Below are 25,197 nucleotides of genomic sequence, written 5' to 3'. Positions count from 1 at the left end.
TAGCAGGCATGGTGCCCCCCTGTCACACGGGAAATGGAAACGACACCCTGCAGGGAATGCAGCCAGGGTTCGAGCTGGGCCCGTGGATTCTAAAGTTCAGGATGGCTTTTTTCTGTCTTTCTCTCTCTCTAAAAAAAAAAAAAGTCACCAAAATGAATTCATGCTCTTCCCTCTATAGTGGTCGACTTTCAAAACCACAAGTCACCCAGGATGTGTGAGGAGATGGAGCTCAGGGTGCCGTGGGCATCTAGGGGGTTCAGATATTGTTCTTCTAGGCCGGGTCTGACATCTTAGAAGTGCTCCCCGGGTCACCCCCAAATTGTTCAGCACCTAGCGAGGTGCCCAGACCCTCCGGGGGAGGAGAAACTAGCCTGTGCCTAGGAGTGAGTGCGAAAATGTACGTGGTGTGTGATGCTTTCCCACCTGGGACCACAGCCAGGGGGAGGCGTGGAGAAAACAGAAAGATGTGCTCTTTGTCCAGCTCCCTGGCACAGCTCCTGGAGCCCTGGGGTCTCCCTGGTGGTGGGGTGGCTCTCCTGGTTCACCATGAGCCCCTGTCAACCACTCCTGAGTTTATTCTGAGCTGACACAGGTGGGGGCCCTCGATCACCTCAGGATGGGGCTGACCCCCAGAACCCCCGAGGTGAGAGGGCCGGAGCTCTCAGCCCCACCCATCCACCTCCCAGATGGACTCCCAGGTGCTGGGAGGGCGTTGGGTCTAGGGAGGTGTGGACGCTCCCTGCCCCTCCCTCTACCCCCTGGCGGTGCACCTCTTCCATCGGGCTGTTCCTTTATAACAAACCGGTAAACGTAAGTGAAGTGTTTCCCCAAGTTCTCAGAGCCGTTCCAGCAAATTGTCGAGCCTGAGGACGGGGTCACGGGAGCCCCTGGTTTCTAGCCGGTTGGAAGTCCAGGCGGCCTGGGATTCGCAGAGGGCACCCGGACTGGGGGCAGCGTGGGGGACCGTGTCCTTAACCTGTGGGGTCTGCACTAACTCCAGAACTGCATTACCTTGGGGGACACCCCCCTAGTGTTGGTGGCTTGGTTGGTGATGTCAGAAGACACCCAGAGGGGTCGTCAAATCAATTGAGTGGATCATGACTGGCTCTTTTAAAAATATATATGTTTTTATTGATGAGAGAGAGAGAAACATCGATGTGAGAAACATCGATTGTCCACCTCCCACTCACACCCTCCTGGGGATCAAGCCCCCATTCTGGGCATGTGCCATGACCTGCAAAGCTCAACCAGCTGAGCCACACCGGCCAGGGCACGACTGGCTGTTTTATGTTTTTTTTTTTATGAAAAATTAAACTAGACTAGAAAATACCAGAGTGTGTCTCATGTGGCTGGACTAAGTCTCATGCTACACTTCTTTTAGGGGTGTGTGTGTGTGTGTGTGTGTGTGTACACACTGCCCCATGATGCCAGATGTGTTCCTTGCTGACAGTCATAATCCAAAAAGTTTGAAAAACATCAGCTAGAACAGAGGCCTCCAGGGAGGGGCGTTGGCGCCCTAGGACAGTGATGGCGAACCTATGACACGCATGTCAGAGGTGACACGCGAACTCATTTTTTTGGTTGATTTTTCTTTGTTAAATGGCATTTGAATATATAAAATAAATATCAAAAATGGAAGTCTTTGTTTTACTATGGTTGCAAATATCAAAAAATTTCTATATGTGACACGGCACCAGAGTTAAGTTAGGGTTTTTCTTTTTTTTTTTTTTTTTTTTTTTAAAAATATATTTTATTGATTTTTTACAGAGAGGAAGGGAGAGAGATAGAGAGCCAGAAACATCGATGAGAGAGAAACATCGACCAGCCGCCTCCTGCACATCTCCCACTGGGGATGTGCCCACAACCCAGGTACATGCCCTTGACCGGAATCGAACCTGGGACCTTTCAGTCCGCAGGCCGACGCTCTATCCACTGAGCCAAACCGGTTTCGGCTAAGTTAGGGTTTTTCAAAATGCTGACACGCTGAGCTCAAAAGGTTCGCCATCACTGACCGAGGAGGTGCACAAGCTGACCCACCAGAGTGTGTAGGGGGGAAGATTAGGACACTTGTTCTAAAACTCTTATTTTGAAATTTTCTCTTCGTGAATGCTTTTCAGTGGTCTTAGTAGTTGATAAGGCAGTATAGACATGCATACCTAAGGAGAGCTGCTTAACTTTTATTTTTATTGGCCCCCTTGCTTTGGGGGACGTGATTCCCACCCAAGGCGGTGTCCATCAGGATCCCCTCAGGAGCTGTTAAAAATGTGGGCTCCTGGCCCACCCCCAGACCTGACCCTCGGCACCCCTGGGCATGGATCTGGAATATGCATTTTTAGTAGCTCCCCTAGGGGAGTCAATGCCAAATTAATTATTTAACACAAAGGTATTAATGCCTACCCACAGGGTTGGAATTGGGATTTGGGGAGAAGGTGGCTAGAGCTGGAAAGTAGGAGGGGTCAGGGTCAGGCTGTGATGGGCCTTGAATGCCAGGCTGAAGTGTAGAATTGGGACCGTCCATCCTGGGGCCCCTCCCCCTCCGGCCCCTTGAAACAGCCCTGGGCGAGAACTCAGGAGGCCCAGGGCTTAGCACACTCTGCCTTCAACCTGTTGTATGGCCTGGGCATATTCCTTTTCCTCTCTGGGCCTCAGTTTCCCTATCTGCACAATAAAGGGGGAGGGTTCTGAGTCCCTGCCAGGAGATCTCTGGGGAAATCCCTGAATACTTCCCCATTCAGACCAAAGGCAGCAGATTGAGCTGTCTGACTATGCGTTGTCCGGGATGTCTGACTGCGCTCACCAAGAAAGCCTGACTGTGTGTTCACTGGGGATGTCTGACTGTGCGCTCACTGGAGAAGCCTGACTGTGTGCTCACTGAGGGATGTCTGGGTGCTCACTGGAGAAGCCTGACTGTGTGCTCACTGAGGGATGTCTGGGTGCTCACTGGAGAAGCCTGACTGTGTGCTCACTGAGGGATGTCTGGGTGCTCACTGGAGAAGCCAGACTGTGTGCTTGCTCGCTGCCCCTCTCAGTGTGGAGCAGTGAGGGTCAGAGGGCAGAGAGGGGTGGGTTGCTGGCTTTACCCAGCGTAGAGGCTTCCCGGGAAGCTACCTGGGCTCCCCGGCAGGAAACGTGGGGGAAGCTGTGCCTCCTCCCCACTCCCAGGGGGGTCTCCCACTTCTCAGGGTCCATCGTGCTGGCCCGGGGCCTGGACCTGCCTGGATGCTCCGTCAGCCTCGGGGCTGTGCCCTCCACCCCAGGGGTTTCCCGTCTGTGTGGAGGCCCCAGCAGCCAGCGGGGCTGCTGGGGTTTCTCCTCTATGGGCTCTGGGTGCAGGGGCTGTGGGGGTGAGAATGGACACACAGGTCCCTCCCAGACATGACCTTGACCCCTCTTGTTCCCACAGAGATTTACTGCCCTTCACGCTGAGGCTGCCGCAGGCCATCCTTGAGGCCAGCAGCTTCACAGACCTCAAGACCATCGCCAACCTGGGCCTGGGTAAGTCCGCCCCGAGGGCCGGGGAAGGGGGGGCTCGAGGAAACGGGGCCCCAGGACTGCCCCTGCTGACCACTGTGCAGAGAGGTGACCCCTCCGCTGAGACCCAGGCTGGATCCTGAGTCCCGGCTCCCAGGGGACCCACACTGCCCAGGCTGCTGAGCCCAACAGCAGGGAGAGCCTCCAGGCTTCATAGAGGTGCCTTTTAGCAGCTACCCAGGGGACCTGCGGGGCCGGGCTGGTCAGGGCCACCGATGGTCAGGCGTGGCTCTGGGAGAGGCTAAACCAAATGCCAAGGTCCTTCCCAACGGTGGCCAGAGAGGGGGGACCAGCCGCCACCACAGCCCTGGTCCCAGCCCCATCCTTGTCAGAGGAAGAGCAGCACGAACATGACCGTGAACTAAAGCGTGTGCCCCATCTGGCCTGCCCCCGCCAACTGACCCTGCGCCTTTCCCTTCTGACCTTCGGAGGGATGAAGAGGGAGAGGGAAGGCAGGAGGAGAAAAGACAAGCGTGTTTCTGACCCTAGCCCTCCCGCATAATAGTGAGATCTCACATCTACGGGCCCTTCCCATGGGCCAGGCCTTGCTGAGACTCTGACCGGGCCGCACCGTGCTGGCCCCCAGCCGCCTCTGCGGGCTCGGACCCCCGGGCAGAGAGACCTGGTCACATCAGTGAACCAGCAGTGAATCACTGGGCCTTTATCAAGACTGAGCCACACACAGGACAGCACAGCACGCGGCTGCGCTCGGCGCCTGGAGAGAGCGGCGCCCTATTCCCAGAGCTGGGCCCCTGGGGGCAGCGGTGACCGAGCGGCCAGGACCCGGTCGTAGAGGAAGTTGGGGGCACACGTGGGGTCAGAGCACACCGGTTCCCAGGCCAGGCTGCAGCCTGCCATCCAGAGGGGCCTCTGGGCAGCCGTGCGTGCGACGCCACAAGAAGCTCAGGGGCCCCATGAGGAAGTAGAGTCCTCCAGGCCGGGGGCGTCGACCTCTAAGGAGCCCTGACTGCATCATAACCTCAGACTCCTCAGATCTTCGAGCAGCCCCAGAAAGTGGGTTCTGTGATTGTCACCCCCCACTTCATGGCAGAGGAAACTGAGGCCCGGGAGCTTGAGCGGCGTGTCCGGTGTCACACCATCTGTTCAGCTGCAGCACCGCCCCTAACGCTTCACCCCACTCTCCTGGGTCTGATGTACCCCGTTTAGAAACTTTAGGGCCAGTTCTCAGTTGCTGTTGGGGATAAATACTGATCTCACCCCCAGATCATGGCCGTTTTGGCCCCTGACCCTCCCAGAAGTTTGAATGTGGAGCGGGTGACAGTTTTGAAATTCACACAGTCCCTGAGGTCTGCAGCGGCATGAATGACCTCTCCTTGCGACACACCCAGCACTGTCTTGGGTAACCCTGTGTCCCTTGTAGAGATAGGAAATCTAGTGTTAGCACAGAGCCGTGTCGGGGGCCTGGGAGGGATGAGCAAATTGGGATGAGCACCCAGGGCTTTCCGACTCCCAGCCCAGCTCTCCACCGCCCCTCGGCCCCCCTCATGACCTTCTCGGTGTCTTTCCATGAGCAGTCAGTGGCCAGTGTGGGGCCAGTTGGCAGGGGAGGAAGACGGGAGGGTGACCTGTGAGAGGAGGGGTGCTGTGCTGCAGCCCTTGGCCCCCCGTGGGGTTCAGGCGGGCATCCCTGGGACACTCCTTTCTGGACTGGACAAGCCCTTCTGTCGAGGAGAGCTTGACCGCGGCTGCGATGCAGTGAGGGAGGGAGGTTGTCATCTGGGGAACCCGTGGCAGTTCAGACCCGTCTGTCAGCATTTACGTCCCTGAGAAGGGGATTCACGTGAAACGCCTGGGGACTCGGCAGCTGAGGAAGCAGAGGGTTCTGATCGGACGTGGTGTCCCGAGGGCTGAAGGGTGTACAGTGAGGCTCATCAGAATAGCTTTTCCTGGCTCCGTCCACCCCCGGGTCCTGTCCACCCCCGGGTCCTGTCCATCCCCGGGTCCTGTCCATCCCTGGGTCCCGTCCATCCCCGGGTTCCATCCACAACCAGTTCCGTCCATCCCCGGGTTCCGTCCATCCCCGAGTTCTGTCCATCCCCTGCATGGATGGAGACCGGTGTGACCCAGGGCACACCCGGTCAGAGGCCGGGCCTCGGCTCTGAGATGCTCAGGCCTGAGCCGGGCCGCCCTGACCTGCGTTCTGTGGTAACAAATGTGCAAAGAGCAGCGATTGCCGAGGGCCAGGACACACAGGCCCCTCACATATTGTCCTAGGCAGGCACTCTTGCGGCGGAGAACTGAAACCCAGCCCAACTGGCGTAGCACAGACAGGACTCGGTGAAGGGACGGGGACCCCCCAGCAACGGCGAAGACGGTCAGCGGGCTCTGCGGGCACAGCTGCTCCCCACACGCAGCATCCCGCCCGTCAGCTCCAGATTCCTGCCCACTTGCAATCGGAATAAGTTGTTTTTATCTTTTCAATTACAGTTGGCATTCGGTATTATTTTGTATTAGTTCCAGGTGTACAGAGTCACGGTTAGACAACCATACCTTACAAAGCACCCCCCCCCCCCATATTCCCAGTACCCACCAGGCACCAGGCACAATTATTACAGTGTTACTGACTGTCTTCCCTAGGCTGTATTTTATATCCCCGTGACTTGGCAGTTACTTATCTTGTAACTGCCAATCTGTGCCTTTTAATCCCTTCACCTCTTTCACCCAGTCACCCGACTTCCCTCCCCTCCACAACCACCAGTTCTCTCTCGGTATCCATGCGTCTATTTCTATTAGGTTTGTTTGTTTGTTTGTTTTGCCTTTCTCTGACTGACTTTTTTCACTTAGCATACTACCCTCTAGGTCATCGGTTCTCAACCTGTGGGTCGCGACCCCTTTGGCGGTCGAATGACCCTTTCACAGGGGTCGCCTAAGACCATCCTGCATATCAGATATTTGCATTACGATTTATAACAGTAGCAACATTACAGTTATGAAGTAGCAACGAAAATAATTTTATGGTTGGGTCACAACATGAGGAACTGTATTTAAAGGGCCAGAAGGTTGAGAACCACTGCTCTAGGTCCATCCATGCTATCACAAATGGTAAGATTTCATTTCTTTTTTATGGCCGAGTGATATTCCATTGTGTATATGTACCAAAACTTCTTGATCTGCTCGTCCGTCTATTGATGGGCACTTGGGTTGCTTCCAAATATTGGCTGTTGTAAATAATGTTGCAGTGAACATAGGGGTGCGTATATTCTTTCCAATTCGTGTCTTGCGTTTCTTCTGAGATATTCCCGAAGTGGGTCCTCTGGGTCAGTTCTGTTTTTAATTTTGTGAGGATCCTGCATATTGTTTTCCGCAGTGGCCACGCCGCTCTGCATGGAATTAGTTTATGAGGCCCGTGTGTTTCCCATCCCTGGGGGGAGCAGTGTTCTTTTTCTGGCCTTCTACTCACTTTTCACGCAATGAGGGGAATGTAATAAATATCCAAACAGTTGCACAAGCCCTGCTGTTCAGGCACGGGTGATGCTGTTTGTTTGCTTGAAAGGGAGCTATTGGTTTGCAGGCTCAGCACCACACGATAGCCCAGGACACTCGCTCATGAGCTGACGTAAGAAACTCTGAGTTTGGGCTTGGAAAAGCCACCATTTGAAAGGGCAGGCCAGGCGGTAAAGGAATAATCTTGAGGCTACACAACTAACACTGGGAGCAATTTAGCACTTACCTGTATGCGGTTGATCCTAAGTGCAAAGGAATCTAGAGAAAGCGGTGGTAACTACGGGTTAGACTTGCCGGCGTTCTCTGACTTGTCTGCAGTATGTTTCATAGGTTTAAAATTTGTTTAGGAAAGGCATATGTTCTGTTGCTCTTCCGGGTTGGCATGGAACTTGCTTTTTCCTTTATATCACAAATGAGAATTTTCCTAGTTATTGAAAACTCATTGAACACTCAAGTTGGAATGACTGTCCAACCGCCCGTCATTGGGATTGGGACGCTACGGAATATTTCTTCCCTGAACCCCTGGACTTTGGAGCGGCTTCCCTGGCATCTGGAATACTTTGCTGCATTTACTCATGCCCTCTCTGCCCTGCCACTAGCCCGGGCTCCCCAGGAGGGAAACCTTTGTCACCTTTGCCCCCAGGGCCTACACCCCAGCACCTGGCCTGGCCCTGGCCCCCCTCCCCCACCCCCAAAGATTATAGGAGCGGACACCTGGCAAGAGGTATGTCCATATAAGGCGGGGGAGGCCAAGGGCCAGCAAAATGTCCCTCAGTCCAAGGGCAGCACAGAGGCAGTGGAGGCAGGGCCCTGAGCCAAGGCCTGGCATTTTGCCACTAGACGCAGATGCCACAGCTTTGCCAACCACTAGCTTGCAGGCCAGTGTTCCGCTTTTCCTCTGGCCTCGATGTTCTGCAGGCTGCAAAGAAAGTGACCCACTTCCTTTTTTTTTTTTTTTTTATCATAAAACCCTGCACTGCCACTGCAATTCCTTAACAGGCGTCCAGCCCCCAAATAGCAGCCCCTCAGGTCTCAGCTCCCCCCATCCCTCCGAGTGGCCTTGGCTCTGTCCTGCCGGGGACGGCCAGCAGGCTGTCTTAGGAGCAGGGGAGCAGTGCCTAGTCCCCCAGGCTCTGGGCCCATTTCCCTGAACCCCAATGTTTGCTCCATGCCTTCCAGAACCCCCAAATCCGGGCTGTAGGAAACGTGTGTCGTTTTGTTTTTTTAATCTGTGCAGGATGGACCCACCTTGCTCTCCTGAGACAGGCCGCCCAGCTGTTGGCCGCCCCACCTGTGGAGCTCCATGGCCCTCCTCGGTGCCTCCCTCCTCTCGTTTTCTCGTCTCTTCATTCTCTTGCCTTAAGACATCTTCCTGTGGTTCAGGTCATCCCCGCTTCCCCATCAGAACTAACCTTGCCTGTATCCCACACCTCAGAGCCCCTCTCTCCCCTCTGGCTAAGCTAATCCACTGTGCAAGCGCAAGGGCTGAGCTGCTGCTCTGTGCCAAGCACCGTCTTAGGTGCTGGAAATACTCAGATGGATGAAGCGTTGTGGCTGCCTTCTGGAAGCTCAGAGTCGGGGGGCGGGGCAGTCTGACAAAATCAGAGAATACAGCCCAGTGATGGCCACTTCAGTCAGAGTGTGTGCCAAGGCTGGGAGCACGGAGAGTGTAGGGGAGGCCCCGATGGGTCAGGATGACTTCACCCAACAGGGAGCCAGTTTGCAAAGCTCTGTGCACATCACAGCCATTGGCACAGAGCTTTGACCCCGGTCTTGAGGGGTGAGGGAGAGTTGGCCAGGTGGAGAGGCTGGGAAAAGCATCCAAGCAGAGTGAACAGCATCAGCCAAGACTGAAGGTGGGGCAGCCCAGGAAGAAGTGGCAGAGAATGGGGTGAGGACTCAGCCGGTGATGCTGGAAAAGGTGTACAGAGCCCAGCCAGTGTGGCTCAATGGTTTGGCATTGACCCATGAACCAAGAGGTCACTGGTTCGATTCCCAGTCAGGGCACATGCCCGGGTTGCAGGCTTGATCCCCAGTAGGCAGCTGATCGGTGATGTTTCTCTCGATGTTTTTATATCTCTATTTCTCTCACTTCCTCTCTCTCTAAAAATCAATAAAAATGTATTTAAAAAGAAAAGGTGTACAGATTCAGATCCCACAGGCCTTGAGTGCCAGGCTAAAGGGCTGGCAGTGATTCTGAACAAACAGCCTACTATATGCCCAGCATAGTGCCACAGGGGAGAATGGATTGGGGGGGGAGGGCAGACTATGGCCATGATCTAGGTGAGAAATAATGGGGGTGCCCAGGCATGGGTGGGCAGTTCTGTTTATGGTCTGCCCCATGGCATCCACCTTCACCCAAAGGAGGGGCTTATGGGAGCTTGGAGGTGAGCATCAGGGGCCTCCACTCACGTAGGGGGCTCCTGTCCAGTTCACCCCTGAGTCAGGCTGGCTGCCTGCCCAGGATAACTTCCAAGGAGGCAGCTTTGTGGGGGCTGTGCGGACAGGGCACGGTCTTCCACTGCTCACTCCCCGAGGCCAGAATTGCTGTGTGCTCGGTGCCAGGCACCCAGGAGAGTGGGTGAGTCATGGAGGTATCAGGAGCTGCCTCCCAAAGTTACGTGCAAAGGCCTAGGCAGCCGTGAAGAACAGCTCGCCTAGGTGGTGGTGGGGGGGCGGGGGGGGGGCGCACCCCGGAGACGCCTCCTCCCTCCCAGCACTCTGTCCTCAGATAGTGGCTGTGATGTGCACAGAGCTTTGCAAATTGGACAGAGTCCCACGAAGGCTTGTCACCCTTGCTACCGTGGAGACAGCTGGCCACAGCACTCGGGCTACCAGACACGGGGTCTCTGCCCAGGACGGAGCTGAACCCTGAGGCCGGGGGTCCTCCCGGTCACGGCCACGCCTCAGAGGGAATGCACAGGCTCACGTGTCCGTTTCTCAGGGTGCACCCTGCTCACCTGGACGGGGTTTGCGGTCTCCTGGCCAGCAAGGGGGCAAACCCCTGCGTCCCTGGGAGTGCCCATCTCAGGCACACGCACTGCCCTCAGCCTTTGTGTGATACCCACTTTCTTTCGGTGTCAGGAGCCCGTCGGGTGCTTACCACATCCCCAGTTCTGAGGTACACGCCACCCCTCACTCACGCTGGCCGAGCAGCTGAGATGGGAAGTGTCGCAAGTTCCCAAGAAGGGAGGCCACACAGCACAGCAGCCGGGCTCACAGGCCTCAGACCTGCAGACCTGCCCCACACCCCAGCTCCTTCGCTCACCAGCCCGGTGACCGTGGCTGGTTCTTTTTTATCTAAATATATTTTTATTGATTTCAGAGAGGAAGGGAGAGGGAGAGAGAGAGATAGCAACATCAATGATGAGAGAGAATCATTGGTCGGCTGCCTCCTGCATGCCCCACACTGGGGACCGAGCTGCAACCCAGGCATGTACGCTGACAAGGAATCAAACTGTGACCTCCTGGTTCATAGGTCGACGCTCAACCACTGAGCCACACCAGTCCGGCTGGCTGTGGGCGGGTTCTTGATTCTCTCTGGGCCTCTTCTCCTCACGTGTAATGCGGGATGGATCAGGACTTACACCAAAGGCCTGGGGTCAGGATCGGTGAGAGAGGAGCCGGGTAGAGCCAGTGGCCCTCACCGCCAGGACTCAGGGTGGTCTGCCCTGTGACTGTGCTGGATGCTATTTTGGTGGTTTTCTTCCTGATGAATCATTCCCAGAAGTAAGGGGCTCCAGGGGAGCGTCCAGAGGCCTGGCCCATCTTTAACAAGGGAGTCCGCACTCTGAATCTCTAACATTAACAGGTAGAACCAGACCTGGGCCCCCTGGTCCAGGAGGAGCTGCCTGGGGCTCAGAGCGGCTGCAGGCCGACTGCATTGTTCTCAGCCATGTGCCTCTGCCCTTCGTGGAGGGCCCTGAGCTTCCGTCAGAGTCTCCGCGGGGCTTGGGACCCAGAAGTCAAGAACTCTGAGCTCGGTGACCCCCAATGCTCTTCAGTTTGGAGGTCCCACGCTCCTCCCCAGAACACGCCTGGCGCTGACCAGCTACGCCCGGATAGGGACAGGTGTGCCCTAGTGGCCACAGCCGTGGGCTGCGTCCTGAGGGCTAGGTCAGGAGAAAGGCACGGGCCGGAACGCCACCCAGCAGGGTGGGAGCCCCGTTTGCTGACACCCTCCCACGGGGGGATGGGCAGTTTCCTAGTGAGCATCAAGGCCGACCAGACCAGTCGTTCTGCAGTGGCAGGTGCTCCCCACTCAGAAGGTCAGGCCTGAGCGCACCAGCCACAGTCCATAGGTGTGTTCTCCCCACGGGGAACAGGCCCCACGCAGCCACCCCCATTCTAGAGGTGACTAGACGGGGGCCTAGAAAGATCCAGCCACCTGCCCCGGAGTCCCCGGCCCGCCAGCTGCAGGAACTCTGGCTGTGGGCCCCTCCGTCCCCACACGGCCTGCACCGGGGTCACGGTGCCCTCCATGGTGGGCCCTCACACCCCAGGGACGGAGCCGACGCTGCCCCGTCACAGGGCGCCTGGCCCCACCCCAGCACCGCAGGGGAGGATCTTGCGGGGCTTCCCCTCTCGAGGCAGGAAGTGGTGGGAGAGGTTTGAAACAGTCCAAGAGGGGAAAACAACCCAGGCAGCAGAGAAGCAAACGCGGTACGGCCCTCCCAGCCCTCCCGTGCCCCGTCCCCACCCCACCCCACCCAGGGGCCCGGCTCCGGGACTGACCGCCTCTTCTCCTCTTGTTTCCACAGGCTTCTGGGACTCCTCGCTGAACCCCCGGCGAGCAGCTGGCAGCCCAGCAGAACCCCCAAGAGACCCAGCCCCCAGGGCGCCCCCAGCCTCCAGCCTCAGGTCCGCCTCCCATCAGGAAAACTGCGCGTGTGAAATTGAGCTCTCGGTAGGAAATGACCGCCTGTGGTTTGTGAATCCGATCTTCATCGAGGACTGTGGCAGCGCCCTGCCTGCCGACCTGTCACCCCTGAGAAGCTGCCCCTCTGGCCCGTTGCCTCCCACCTCTGACGCTACCTCACCCGCCTCCCGGTGGGCCCCTCGCCGCCCGGCGCCCCCGCCCCCAGCAACTCCTCTCCACCCCCTCAGTCCTGCCCGGCCTCGTCCACCCCCTGCCCCAGCTCCGGCCTGTCCTTTGCCCAGTTCTCCCTCACCTCCAGACGCCCTTCCTCCTGCATCCCCAGCATCTGCCCCCCACCTGGCACCCCATGCCCTAGGCCCCCCGGACCATCCAAGCCAGCAACCCATGACAGCCTGTGAGAGGCCCCCATGCACCCCCACAGGCCTGGGCCCCCTCAGGGAGGAAGAGATGAAGCCAGGGGCGGCCCCCAGCCCCTTGCAACAGGCCCCCGCCCCTCCAGGCCCAGGGAAGAAGGGCGCCCCTGCTGCTCCTCCCCGACGCCGCCTCTCTGAGAAGCTCTCCCTGGAGGACCCGATTGTGGAGAAGATGGACAGGGGCACAACCGCACAGTGGGACCAGCCGGGTCTTTCCCGGACACCCCCACTCGGCCTGCCTCCCCAGGGGACCTCAGACAGCCCTGGGGACAGGTCTCAGAGGACCACAGAGCAAGGACAGGAAGTAGTGGCCCAAGCCAGCCAGCTGGGCATCCTGCCAGAGTCGGCAAGGAAGATCCGGCAACCCCCAGTCCCTCCTCCTAGGAAGAAGCGGATTTCCCGGCAACTGGCCTCGGTCCTCCCGAGCCCCTTGGAGAGCGCCGAGCTCTCCACGGAGGGGGCAGCCCCTGAGAAACCCACCCCTGGCCCACACGAAGAAGCCCCGCGCCCTGCCTCCCAAGCTGGGACCCCCGAGCCCAGAAGCCCAGGCCAGCGCCTGGCGCCAGAGCGCCCCAGAGTTCAAAGGCTCCCTGGCCTCCCTCTCAGACAGTACGGGGGTGCACACCCCGGCCACCGATCAAGACTCGTACTCGACCAGCAGCACGGAGGAGGAGCTGGAGCAGTTCAGCAGCCCCAACGTGAAGAAGAAGCCGTCCATGATCCTGGGCAAGGCGCGGCACCGCCTGAGCCTCGCGAGCTTCACCAGCGTCTTCCAGGCCTTCCTCTCCAATGACCGCAAGCTGTACAAGAAGGTGGTGGAGCTGGCCCAGGACAAGGCCTCGTACTTCGGCAACCTGGTGCAGGACTACAAAGTGTACAGCCTGGAGATGATGGCGCGCCAGGCCTCCAGCACCGAGATGCTGCAAGAGATCCGCACCATGATGACCCAGCTCAAGAGCTACCTGCTGCAGAGCACCGAGCTCAAGGCGCTGGGGGACCACACGCAGTACTCCGAGGAGGAGCTGGGTCAGTCCGGGCGGGGGGCTGGGAGTGGGCGGGAGGGAGGGGTCGTCCCAGATAATCCACCATCCACCGTCCCCACCCCCCTCCTCCTGAACTAACTGAACTAATCCCTCTGCTGTTCTGCCTTGTGCTTCCCAGCTCTGCTCATGCGCCCACCTCAGAGGCTGGGCAGGACCCCACCCTCAGGATGCTCCTGGTTTTATTAGGGGGACGGTCACAAGGAGCAATTAGAGGCCGAAGGAGTACGGACCTGTGACTGCTGAGGGCCAGAGGCGGTCTCTGCAGGGGATGTGGTGGCTCTCGGGGATGAAGGAACCTGGAGGGCTGGGCCGAAGCCCTCTCTCATTTTGCCGATGAGGAAACAATAGCTGAGACCCTTCCCCTGGGGAAAGGGTAAAGCCAGAAAGACTTCCCAAGAATGTTTCTCTACGGTCACCCAGGGCAGCCGGGCATGGGCCTGGTGTCAGGTAGACATGGGTGCAGATCTTTGGTCAGCCCCCAGCGAGCTGTGTGGCCCACACCACCGGAGCCTGAGTTGGTCCGTCTGTAGAGTGGGGATATTGGCAGGTGGGTGGCAGAGCTGCTGTGAGAGAAAACCTGGCTGGCTCCCATTCTACTGGATCAGTGGTTCTCAACCTTCTGGCCCTTTAAATACAGTTCCTCATGTTGTGACCCAACCATAAAATTATTTTCGTTGCGACTTCGTAACTGTAATGTTGCTACTGTGATGAATTGTAATGTAAATATCTGATATGCAGGATGGTCTTAGGCGACCCCTGTGAAAGGGTCGTTCGACCGCCAAAGGGGTCGCGACCCACAGGTTGAGAACCGCTGTACTAGATGATCAGGGTGCCCCTTGGATAAGATGACATTTGGGCAGTGAAGGAATAAGCCATGTGGAGTGACTTCTCCAGGCAAAAGGAATAGCAGGTGAAAGGCTCTGAGGCAGGAGCAGGCATGGCAGGTGGCAGAGCAGCATAGGGGAGCGAGCAAGGTGCTAGTGAGAGAGGTCACAGGGACAGATCACTCGGGCCTTGAAAGGCACAGGGAAGGCTGTGGTTTGTATTGTCCATGAGATGGAGCCGTTGGAGGGTTCTCAGCACAGTAATGTCATGGTCAATCATGCCATAACGGGATGACGCTGGCTTCTGTGTTGCGAATGGACTGTAAGGGGTCAGAGCAAGAGGCTACCAGCGTAACTCAGGCAACAGATGATGGTAGCTCAGGTCAAGGTCAAACCTTGGAGGTGGTGAGAAATCAGGTCCTGGATATACTAGATTCTGAGACTAAAGACAAGTGGACTTGGGGATTGAAAGAGAGAATCAAGAATAAGTCCACCGAGCATTTGCTGGGTACCTGGAACCTCCAACACAGATATACAGGTTGTACACTGCACAACTCCCGTGTGAGCAGTGCCCTCCAAAGCTGTGTACTGTGGGCAGCTCTGTGGGAGTTTAATCTGTGCCGGGCCCTGTGAAAGGCATTAGGATGCAGTGTGTCAGTCGGAGGGCTCCGCGTGTGGCTTTCTGTGGCATGCACTTCACAGTCTCCTGTGTCGGAACGGTGGTTGTACCTGCTGGGGCTGTGAGTATGTTTTTCCCGGGATCAGAAGATGGGCCTGGCCACACTGTTGGGCGACAAGGCCCGGGGCCAGGATCCCTGCCACTGGGGTCCTCACCCTACTACTCTCTCCCACCCACAGAAGCGATTGTGGAGTCCGCCTTGTACAAGTGTGTGCTGAAGCCCCTGAAAGAAGCCATCAACTCGTGCCTTCATGAGATCCACAGCAAGGACGGCTCCCTGCAGCAGCTCAAGGAGAACCAGCTGGTGATCCTGGCCACCACCACCACCGACCTGGGCGTGACCACCAGCGTGCCCGAGGTGCCCATCATGGAGAAGATCCTGCAGAAGTTCAGCAGCATGCACAAGGCCTACTCGCCCGAGAAGAAGATCTCCATCCTGCTCAAGACCTGCAAGCTCATCTACGACTCCATGGCCCTCGGCAACCCAGGTAGGCGGCCGGCCGGCCGGCGGGGTCAGGGCTGGGGCTCCAGGGCTGCGACTCCTCTCCCACCAAGGCCTCCAGTGCCTCTGGAAGGCACTAGAGAAGCCTTTACCAACCCAGAGGCCTGCTGGGGCAGAACTGGGCATGGTGGGGGTGCAGTTCCTGAGCACCTTGCAGGGTTGCCTGGGTACCAGGAGGAGGGCCACGGTCGGCTGGAGGCAGGCAGGGAGGCCAGCTCAGGCTGTGCCTTTGTGTGAATTATGAAAAGGTGCTGTATTAGCTTCCTAGGGCTGCTGTGACAAAGTACCACAAGCTGGATGACTGCAGCAACAGAAGTTTATTCCCCCGCAGTTCTAGAAGCAGGAAGTTTGAGGCCCAGGTGTCCGCAGGGCCATGCTCCCTGCAAAGGCTCTAGGGAAGGCTGTGTTCCAGGCCTCGCTCCCAGCCTCTGCTAGTTCTTGGCTTGTGGCAGCATCACTCCCATCTTCACATGGCATTTCGCCTGTGAGCATGTCTGTGTCCAAATGTCCCCATTGGTCATATTGGATTGGGGACCCACCCTGCTGCAGTACGGCCTCATCTTAACTAATTCCATCTGCAACAACCCCGTTCCCAAGTCAGGTCACATTCTGAGGGACTGAGGGTTATGAGGTCAACACAGGGCTAGCCAGTTTGGCTCAGTGGATAGAGCATTGGCCCTCAGACTGAAGAGTCTTGGGTTTGATTCTACTCAAGGGCACGTACCTTGGTTGCAGGCTCGATCCCCAGCCTCGGTCAGGGCTCATTTGAAAAAAAAAGATGTCATCGTATGAGTTTTGGAGGGACACAATTCACCCCATAGCAGCCACCTGAATCAGTTAGCATGTATTCTTGTTCACGGATCGGAGCAGTTATGCCGATCTGGTCTGATGGGCTGAGCGTGGCTGGGCTGGCTGCTGGGTCTGTGATCAGAGAGGTTGTTTGGAGGCTGGCTGGTCTAGGATGGCCTTGATCAGATGCTGGGTGGTTGATTGGCTGGTCTGGCACGGGAGTGACTGGGCCACACATTTCTCATGCTCCGGCAGGTTAGCCCGGGCTTGTGCCCATGGCAATAGGCGGTCCAAGAGAACAAGCAAAGCCTGTGAGGCTCTCAGGGCCTGAGCTTGGACTGGCATGATGCCACTCGGAAATATTTCATTGATGTGTTTTGTCACAAGACCAACCCAGCCCTTCTTGATGGGAAGGGCTGCAAAGTCAGGAGCCTCAAGGGATGCAGATGTGGGGAAGGGAGTCAGTGGGCCATTTATAACCGGCTTCTCACGGCACCCCTACAGGGGAGAAGCACAGGGTCCGCAGCAGGGAGCGCACCTTAGTGAGCAGGCGCTGGCTGGACCTGGTCCCCCAGTCACCCCGTCAGCGGATGCCCTGTGCAGCAAGCAGCCTGGGTAACCGTCCGTGACAGCATGGCCATGGGGAGTAGAAGGACTGTCACCTCTGTAGCCGCACAGACTTGGGGGCAAATTCCTGATATCACTTAGGCCTGTGTGACCTTGAATGAGTTAACCCTTTAAGGCCCAGTTTCCTCACCTGGGGAAGCCGTTTTACAAAGAGGGGAACTACGACTCCTGAGGCCTCAGAAGCCACACTCGTTCCCTGGTGATGCAGAAACAGCAGATGTTCAGTGTGGACCTCTGAGCGTAGATCCCAGCAGGCCCAGCCAACGGTGGCGATTTCAGAGGAGGGATTCTCCCCTTCTCCCTGGGAGGAGGGCAGGCCAGTCTGGCCAAAGGCCCACAGAAAATATGGTCCATATGTGACTGGGGGGTGGAGCATGGTCCACTCACTCTAGAAAAGCTCCCTTCAGAGACCTTCCCTTTGGAACTTCTAATCTGGAGAATCTTCTCCCACCTCCGCGCCCCCCCCCCCCCCCCCCCCCCCCCCCCCCCCGCACCAGGCCATGCTGGGGCTCAGAGCAAAGTCAGGGCCAGGGGTGGGCAAACTTTTTGACTCGAGGGCCACGATGGGTTCTTAAACTAGACCAGAGGGCTGGAACAAAAGCATGGATGGAGTGTTTGTGTGAACTAATATAAATTCAAAGTAAACATCATTACATAAAAGGGTACGGTCTTTTTTTTTTTAGTTTTATTCATTTCAAACTGGCCAGATGCGGCCCGCGGGCCGTAGTTTGCCCACGGCTGGCCTAGACTGTCAGAGCGACAGCTTTGGGCCTGAAAAGGGCAATTCTTTTCTCAGCGAGTCCCAGATCACTCAGAAAGCTTGGGCGTCCTGGAATTCTTTTAAACACACAATCTCTCAACTAACTTCAAACACAGTGACTTCACTGACAGTGAATTCGCTCAGTGAAAACCAGAGAGCAGGGCATGGGGGAGGGATGGCTGCTTTTGAGAAAAGAAAGAAAGGAAAGGCCTGCCTTTCTTTTTGTGAGAGGGCCTGCCTGGCACAGCGTGTGGGAGAGCAGAGCTGCGGGGAGCTCAGAGTCCCCCGCTCTCGCGAAGAGAGGCTGGGAGCTCCCCTGAACCAGAAGCCAGCCCCAGTGGGAGTCTCTGAGCCTAGACATTCAGGCCGGGAGCCTGGTTCCATGGAAAGACTCCCTGCCAGGACCAGGTGGGTCCTGGGTGAGCACTGGACAGCGAGTCCTGCAGCTCCCAGTCTCACCCCTGCCCTGAGCAGGCCAAGGCTGCCCCTTCCCCTGGGAGCAAGCAGGTTCTGCTAAGAGCAGGGTCTTCGGGGTTCATTCACGGGCCTGGGTTTGAACCCCAGCTTTGGTGCAGAAGGCAGGAGAGCATATAGAAAACACCTGAATGGCTTGACCCCAAGGAGGTACTTACCTTCCAGCATCTTGATATTCTCACTTACAAAGTGGGACTGAGGACGTCTCTCTCAGTGCTATTTTGAGGATCAGATGCAACCAAGTATGTGTGTGTGTGTGTGTGTGTGTGTGTGTCCGATGGACGTGAGGATGCAGGAATGGCTGCCTCCTCACAGTGTTCCCCAGAATGTGGAGGCTGAACCCGCTCACCCAGTTTCCAAACTGGGTTCCAGGAGGCTGAACCCAGTTTCCAAACCGGGTTCCAGGAGGCTGAACCCGCTCAGTGGTTTCCAAACTGGGTTCCAGGAGGCACCCCCCGGGGCCACCAAAGGGGCACAGGCAAGTGGGGCCCACCCTGGCTTCACCCGGATCATCCTGCCTGTCCCTGTTTCACACGTGGGGTTCCACGTGGGATTCTGTGTGAAAGAACCAGTTCTGCTGCGAAATCTTTTGGCTTTTTAAAAATCTCTCATTTGGAAATAATGTCAGACTTCAGAAACGTCAACAAGAGTACATTCCCGTGGAAATATCCACATATCCTCCGGGGATAGGTACTGTCCCATTTGCTTTGTCATTTATGCTGTCTCTGTGCACATTTCATTTTCTTTCTGAATCGCCTGAGAGTAAGTCACAGACTTCTTGGCTGTTTACCCCTAAGTACGTTTCTAAGAATAGGGAAATTCTCCCACGTAACCACAGCAAAGTGTCCGCTTTGCAAATTTGCATTGAAACTATTTTTAGCTGAGCCGCCATCTGTATTCCTGGTTGGCACTTGAGCCACCAAGGTCCTCGTTAGCATTTCCTCCCCCAGCTCAGCACCCAGGGTCACGCATCATGTTTAGTCTTCGTCATGGGGACGTCTCCACAGCCCTTCTTCGTCCTGGATGACATTGGTATTTTTAAGGAATAGAACTGTCCTTCCCCATCCCCCACCTTTTTTTTTTTTTTTTTTTTTTTTTACTTTTTTTAGTATTTATGTTGAATTTACTCCTGGGCCATACGTTTCCGTTTCTTTAGTTTCTTCTGGGATGTTTTTCCTCCTGTGCCGCCTCCTCTGCTGGTTCAGGAACCGTCTTCCCTTTTTAGTAGGATCACCTCCATGTGCCGGGGAGGGCTCTTGTTAGGGTTAACCTGCCCAGGAGCTCTGTAAGGTTCTGTGCTGCATCTTGGGAGCTTTGTTCACCTGGATGTGCTCAGAGACCAGAGAGTCTACCTCGAAACCGCTCAGTCCGCACTCTGAGGCATTCGCAGCGAAAATTCAGCTCTCTTTTGGGGCCCCCGACGCTGTGTCCAGCCCCACTGCCTGGCCTGGGCACACTGCCAGCCCCACCATGGTAATGATGGAGTGGCACCCACTGCTTCTGAAAGGTGATCTCCTTCGGATACATGGTGGCTTTTCGGCGACGCACATCCTCGGTGGCCTGGGGCCGTGGTCGGCAAACTGTGGCTCGCGAGCCACATGCGGCTTTTTGGCCCCTTGAGTGTGGCTCTTCCTAAGCCTTAGGAGTACCCTAATTAAGTTAATAACAATGTACCTACCTATATAGTTTAAGTTTAAAAAATTTGGCTCTCAAAAGAATTTTCAATCGTTGTACTGTTGATATTTGGCTCTATTGACTAATGAGTTTGCCGACCACTGGCCTGGGCCGTTTCACAGGTGTTCTTAAAGGGAACACAGAGATTTGAGCCTCTTGGTTTGCGTGATTCTGTGGGGTTTTCTGGGTCTGGTGGAGAGTGAACCATTTTCAGGGGTCATCTCGGGCTGCTTTCGGAAAGAGGAAGACCAGTTTTTCTTTTTAGTTAAAGTTCCTCATTTTGTCTTTGTCAGACGTTTCCTCGTGACCAGAGAGAGGTTGTCCATTTTCAGCCAGACCCCCACTGACTCTTTAATTCTCCTGACTTGGACATTCAGCACCTTAGGACCAGGCCCTTGACCCCGAGCATCTAATCCACACCTCCCTCCTGCCAGACGCTCCCAGCGCCTGGCTGCCCAAAATGGTCCCACACCAGCAGCCCTGCATAGAGGCCCTGGAGCTGTTGGCCAGTGACCCCATGGAGGGCAGAATGCCAGCGTGGGTCCTGCCTGCCTCCACCCCTGGCACCCTCAGAGCGATCAACCCTTCCTTCCCACCCTCCCTCTCACCCCACCCGCCCTGCCCCAGCCCCTCCATCTCCAGGGAAGAAGCTGGCAGAGTAATCTGTGGTCCAGCCGTGGCCACTTGAGACGAAGATAAATATAGGGCCTGGCTGTTGACGAGACCTGTTGGAACAGTGGGCAGAGGGTTAAACCTGGAGGCACAATGCCGGGGCTGACCAGCAGACCCTGAACGACAGATAAATGATTACTCTGCCACACGATTTCTGTGAAAGGGAGGGCTAAGGGACTGCCTGGCTAAAGGAACCAGACAGCCTCCTTCGCCTGCCTCTTCAGGCTTTTATGGTAACAGCAGTTTGGGGTAAAGTTTATCTTTTAGATACAATCAGATGGATAAGTAATCTTGGGAGGACACATGTGTCTGCAGTTTCCTTTAAGCAAGGACCTAAAGATTAAGCATAAAGATTCCGGTAAACACCCGGGGGTCTGCAGGTGCACAGACTTGTTTGGAAAGGTCAAGGAACAATTAGGGGTAGCCGCCTTCGGCCAACTTGCCTAAGTTGGAATTTCCTCCTTACAAACTCTCCAACTAAGTTCCCTGTGCTCCCCGCCAGCACAAGGCCTGAGGTCACTGGCCAGGCCATCTTTTCTAGAAACGTAGTTGGTATTTATGCCCAGGATACAGATGGGCCAGGATTCAAACCGAGCATGTTCTCACTCTGAAACACGTATGCTTTTATTGTTGTGCCGAGCAGCCAGCCTAGGAACAGATTTCAAGGTTCCTGATTCCTGACCAAGAGCTTCCTCCACCATTGCAGCAAGTGAGGGCCCCACATCAGGCAGAGGGGGTAGTTCAAGGACATAAAGGCTCTGGATAAACATGGCCTCCATCCTCAGCCAGGAGCAGCCCAGCTTCTCGTGGATGTCACGCGGCTCAGTGAGACCAGTTGAGACGTCTAGAATCATGTCCCCGTTACTTTGACAAAGAAGTGATTCCCACCTCTTCAGCGTCTAAGACCAGATAGCTGGCCTGCTATTCGGGAGGCAGAGATTCAAGCCAAAGAATTTCTCTCTAAGATGGGGGGAAAGGGCAGGAGGAATGCAGTGTTTGCAAGTGTGGGATTCTTTCTTTTCTTTTCTTTCTTTTTTTTTTTTTTGTTGTTGCTAATCCTCATTAGAGGATATTTTTTCCACTGCTTTTCAGAGAGTGGAAGGGAGGGAGGGAAAGGGAGAGAGAGAGAAAGGGAGAAACATCCATGTGAGAGAGACCTAGATGTGCTCAATGATCAGAGAATCTACATCTGGGATATCTTTTCCTTCTGTGCAACCTCCTCTGCTGGCTTAGGAACCACCTGCTATCTCTGAGCATACTTAATTTTTTTCTGAATCATAGGAGAGTAAGTCACATACATCTTGGCTCTTTACCCCTAAGTACTATTCCAAGAATAGGGAAAAGTACTCACCAGCGGCAGGGAGCTAACCTGCAACCCAGGTACATGCCCTTGACCGTGAATCAAACCCATGAGCCTTTGGTGCGTGGGCCAGCACTCTAACCAGTTAGCAACACTGGCCAGGGCCGTGGGATTCTTTAGAAAAGAATATAAAGAACTTTCTTCTAACATAGATAAAGGGCAGGCAATATCCCAGAAGGCAGTGGAAGCCGGCTGCTTTCTTCTGTCCCTTCAGCAGTCTGTCTCAACACCCTAGACTTCAGGGAATGGAACCGGCTCCTGACCCTGGGGGACAGGGTACCCAACAGCCAGGTGGCTGACTATGGGGCCCAAGAGGTGGTCTTGGAGTCCCAAAGTCCCTCAGGCCCTTTGCCCTCCATCTCCCTGGCAGAGACCACACAGGGAGCTAAGAATCTGCAACTCTTCAGAGTGGGGCAGAGGCTGGGGGTTGGGAGGGGGAAGGAACCTCGATGGAGCCCCTAAGAGCATGAAACGAAAGGCCTATGACATTGACTGGGGTGGAGAGGACAGAGAGAGGTCAGGCTGCGGTTGTTTTTAAATCTGGGTTGAAAAAAATCGAAACTGATTTCTGATGACAAAAGTCACTCATGTTTGTTGTAGGAAAAAAGATGAGTATTTTGATGGATTTCTTGGTGGTTTAGAAATAGATACAGACAGGGAGCTAGATAGGTAAGTAGTTAAGGAGACACTTGTGGCTGTAACAGAAAAACCCTGCAATCTCTAACTTGAGGGAAGTTTATTTCTCAGTCATGAAGTCCAGTCAAATGGAGGATGGTTGGGGGCGGGGGCATGGGCTCTGCTTTGTAGTCACTCAGGGACCCAGACCGAGGGAGGCTTTCTAAGTGCCCCTGGGCATTGACATCCAGGAGAGAGAGACGCACATATGACCCAGGCCTGGTAGTGAAGCACAAGCTTGCTTTTACACCCCACAACAGAATTGGGGTTCAGACCCTCTAAGACAGCGGTTCTCAACCTGTGGGTCGCGACCCTTTTGGCGATCAAACGACCCTTTCACAGGGGTCGCCTAAGACCATCCTGCATATCAGATATTTACATTACGATTCATAACAGTAGCAACGTTACAGTTATGAAGTAGCAACGAAAATAATTTTATGGTTGGATCACAGCATGAGGAACTGTATTTAAAGGGCCGGAAGGTTGAGAACCACTGCTCTAAGATGTCATGTTCTGAGGATTATTAGACACTAGAGGCCTGATGCACGAAAATTCGTACAAGAGTAGGCTTTCCTTCCCCCGGCTGCCAGCACCGGCTTCCCTCCAGCACCCAGGACCCGGGCTTCCCTCCTCCGGCCGCCCACAGACACCCGGGACCCAGGCTGGCTTCCCTCTGGCCCCGGCTTTGTCCGGAAGGACTTGTGGTCTAATTAGCAAATTTCCCTTTTATTATTAGACATGTTACTCTCCTGTCTTGCCTAATAACCATGTCTAACATTTCTCACATGCCAGTAACCCAGCAGGCACCGTGTTAATCATTTCCCGTCTGTCTCATTGAACCCTCACAACCACCCACAAGGCGTGGACACTCTTGCTCTCCCCACTTTAGAGCCGAGGCAGCATGCTCAGGGTCCTGCCTGGGCAGGTGAGTGGCAGACCTAGGACTTGGATCCACGTGCTGTGCTGAGCTGCTGCATTCTCCTACCTGTCCAGGGTGTCCGGGGTCAGAGGTGACCTCAGAGATGGGCCCACGTCATGGGCGGCCTCAGGGCCTCCCAGGCAGGCGGGGACTTTTGTCTTCAGGTCTCTGAGCTCACACCTACTCGGCTGGCTGCCTTGCGGGCTGAGCTCTCCAAAGAGGAACCCAGGGAGCTGGAGTGATTTCTTCGAGGATGTGGCGTTGCTCAAAGCAGAACTGAGACCGAAGCCGCACCTGCACGCAGTGCAAACAGCCGGACAGGACAGCTTCGGGGGCTCCATGGGAGCGAGGGGAAGCTCCCCATCTCAGTCAGTCAGCCAGAGGAGCCACCGTCTGTATAAAACACCCCTAACAGAAGGCTCCCGCTGCCCGAGTAACGGTACGGCCTCCTGCTCTAGAGGCTGTCTGCTTCCTGCCAGCCTACGTTTTCATCAAATACTAGTAGGTCCATTTATCCAGCAGCTTAACAGACATGTGTGGATGATACAGATATTGACAGAAAAACAGTCCCTGTCTTTAGGATGGTCACAATTCAGGCGGGAAAACAGCACCAAACAAACGACATCTGTGCAGAGAGATAAACGCGATTCATTCACGTAGCAAATATACTTATTCAACACCTACCACAGGCACTGGCGAGGCGTTTCGTATCAACAGTAAGCACCAGAAAGTCCCTGCCCGCACAGACCTTCCATTCCAGTGGGGAGAGGCAGGTGCGCAACCAGGAAACAAACACCAAACACATCCTCGGGTGCTGGAACACGCTACCTGGGGAAACCAGGAGGGGTCCGGGCAGTGCTGAAGGAGTTTGCTGCCTGGGGTGGGAGGTCGGGGTCGGGGTAAGGGCCTCTCTGATTCATTAACACAAGTATCAGTGTATAATATTTGTTTTTTCATTCATTCCGTTTATTTCCGAGGCATGCGGCCCACTGGCCTCGAGTTTGACGTGCTTTACCTAGTTTGTGGGTGTGGGGTCTTTGGCAAGACTTCCTAGAGAAAGGACGCGGCTGTAAGGGGGAACCGTGGAGGAGGTAAGGGCCAAGGCGGGTCCCAGCTGAGGGTCTAGTGCTGCCCCAGGATGGTCGCATCATTCAGAGGCCAGTCAACAAATTGGGGGACCGGGGCGGGGGGGGGGCAGTTATATGATGGCAGACCCTTCCTCTAGATCGGGGGTCTGCACACTACGGCCCGCAGGCCCACTCTGGCCTGCCACCTGGAACGGTCACATCCACTCGTTTACGCAGTGTCTGCGGCTGCGTTTGTTACAATGGCTGAGCTGAATAGTCAGGATAGAAACCATGGAACTAAAATATTTACTATCTGGCCCTTTACAGCAAACACACACACACACAATTGCCAACTCTTCTTTTAGATAATGCTTCCTAGAAGAGAAATCCTTCTTTCAATCCAGCCACTCATCTGATGCTCACAAGGGCCTGAGTAACAGACTGAGTGAGTTTTATTATTATACCCATTTTTCAGATGAGAAAACTGAGGCTCAGCATGAGTGGCCCCAGATGGCTCAGCTAGTTAAGTGGCAGAGTTGGGGGCCCGTTAACCCGGTGTGCCTCCGTGTGCGTGAGCCAGGTGAGCAGGCTTCAGCCCATTGTCAGCAGACTCTCCTCCTCTGACATCTCCCAGCCAGTGAAACACCATAAGCCTCGAACCAGCTCTTTGAAATGTGATCGGCTCCCCCCATATCTACAGGTGGGAAGCAGACATCACTGGGAAATGCAGGCTGCAGCCCAGCGGGGCTTCCGGAGGCGTAGTTAGAGGGGCGAGATATCTGATTCATGAAAGACAGATTCCCATCACAGGAGGGCTTTTTGCATCTGTGCCCCAGCATCCCAG

The 25,197-nt window shown here is 55.6% G+C and overlaps 1 protein-coding gene across 1 annotated transcript in view; it reads left to right on the top strand.

Moving 5' to 3' along the window:
- Positions 1 to 25,197, top strand: part of LOC139009364 (ras and Rab interactor 3-like) — a 109,765-nt gene that overhangs the window by 68,642 nt on the left and 15,926 nt on the right. The window contains 4 exon segments of the mRNA XM_070413633.1: positions 3,404 to 3,495; positions 11,757 to 12,823; positions 12,825 to 13,314; positions 15,014 to 15,322. Of these exon segments, the coding sequence (XP_070269734.1) occupies positions 3,404 to 3,495; positions 11,757 to 12,823; positions 12,825 to 13,314; positions 15,014 to 15,322 (1,958 nt within the window).

This window comes from Myotis yumanensis, unplaced genomic scaffold (assembly GCF_028538775.1).
Source record: "Myotis yumanensis isolate MYYU_CA2020_CCGP unplaced genomic scaffold, mMyoYum1.0.hap1 SCAF_1, whole genome shotgun sequence".
Lineage (NCBI taxonomy): Eukaryota > Metazoa > Chordata > Mammalia > Chiroptera > Vespertilionidae > Myotis > Myotis yumanensis.
Note: the sequence above shows the minus strand (reverse complement) of the source record. Positions and strands in the feature narration are given on the sequence as shown.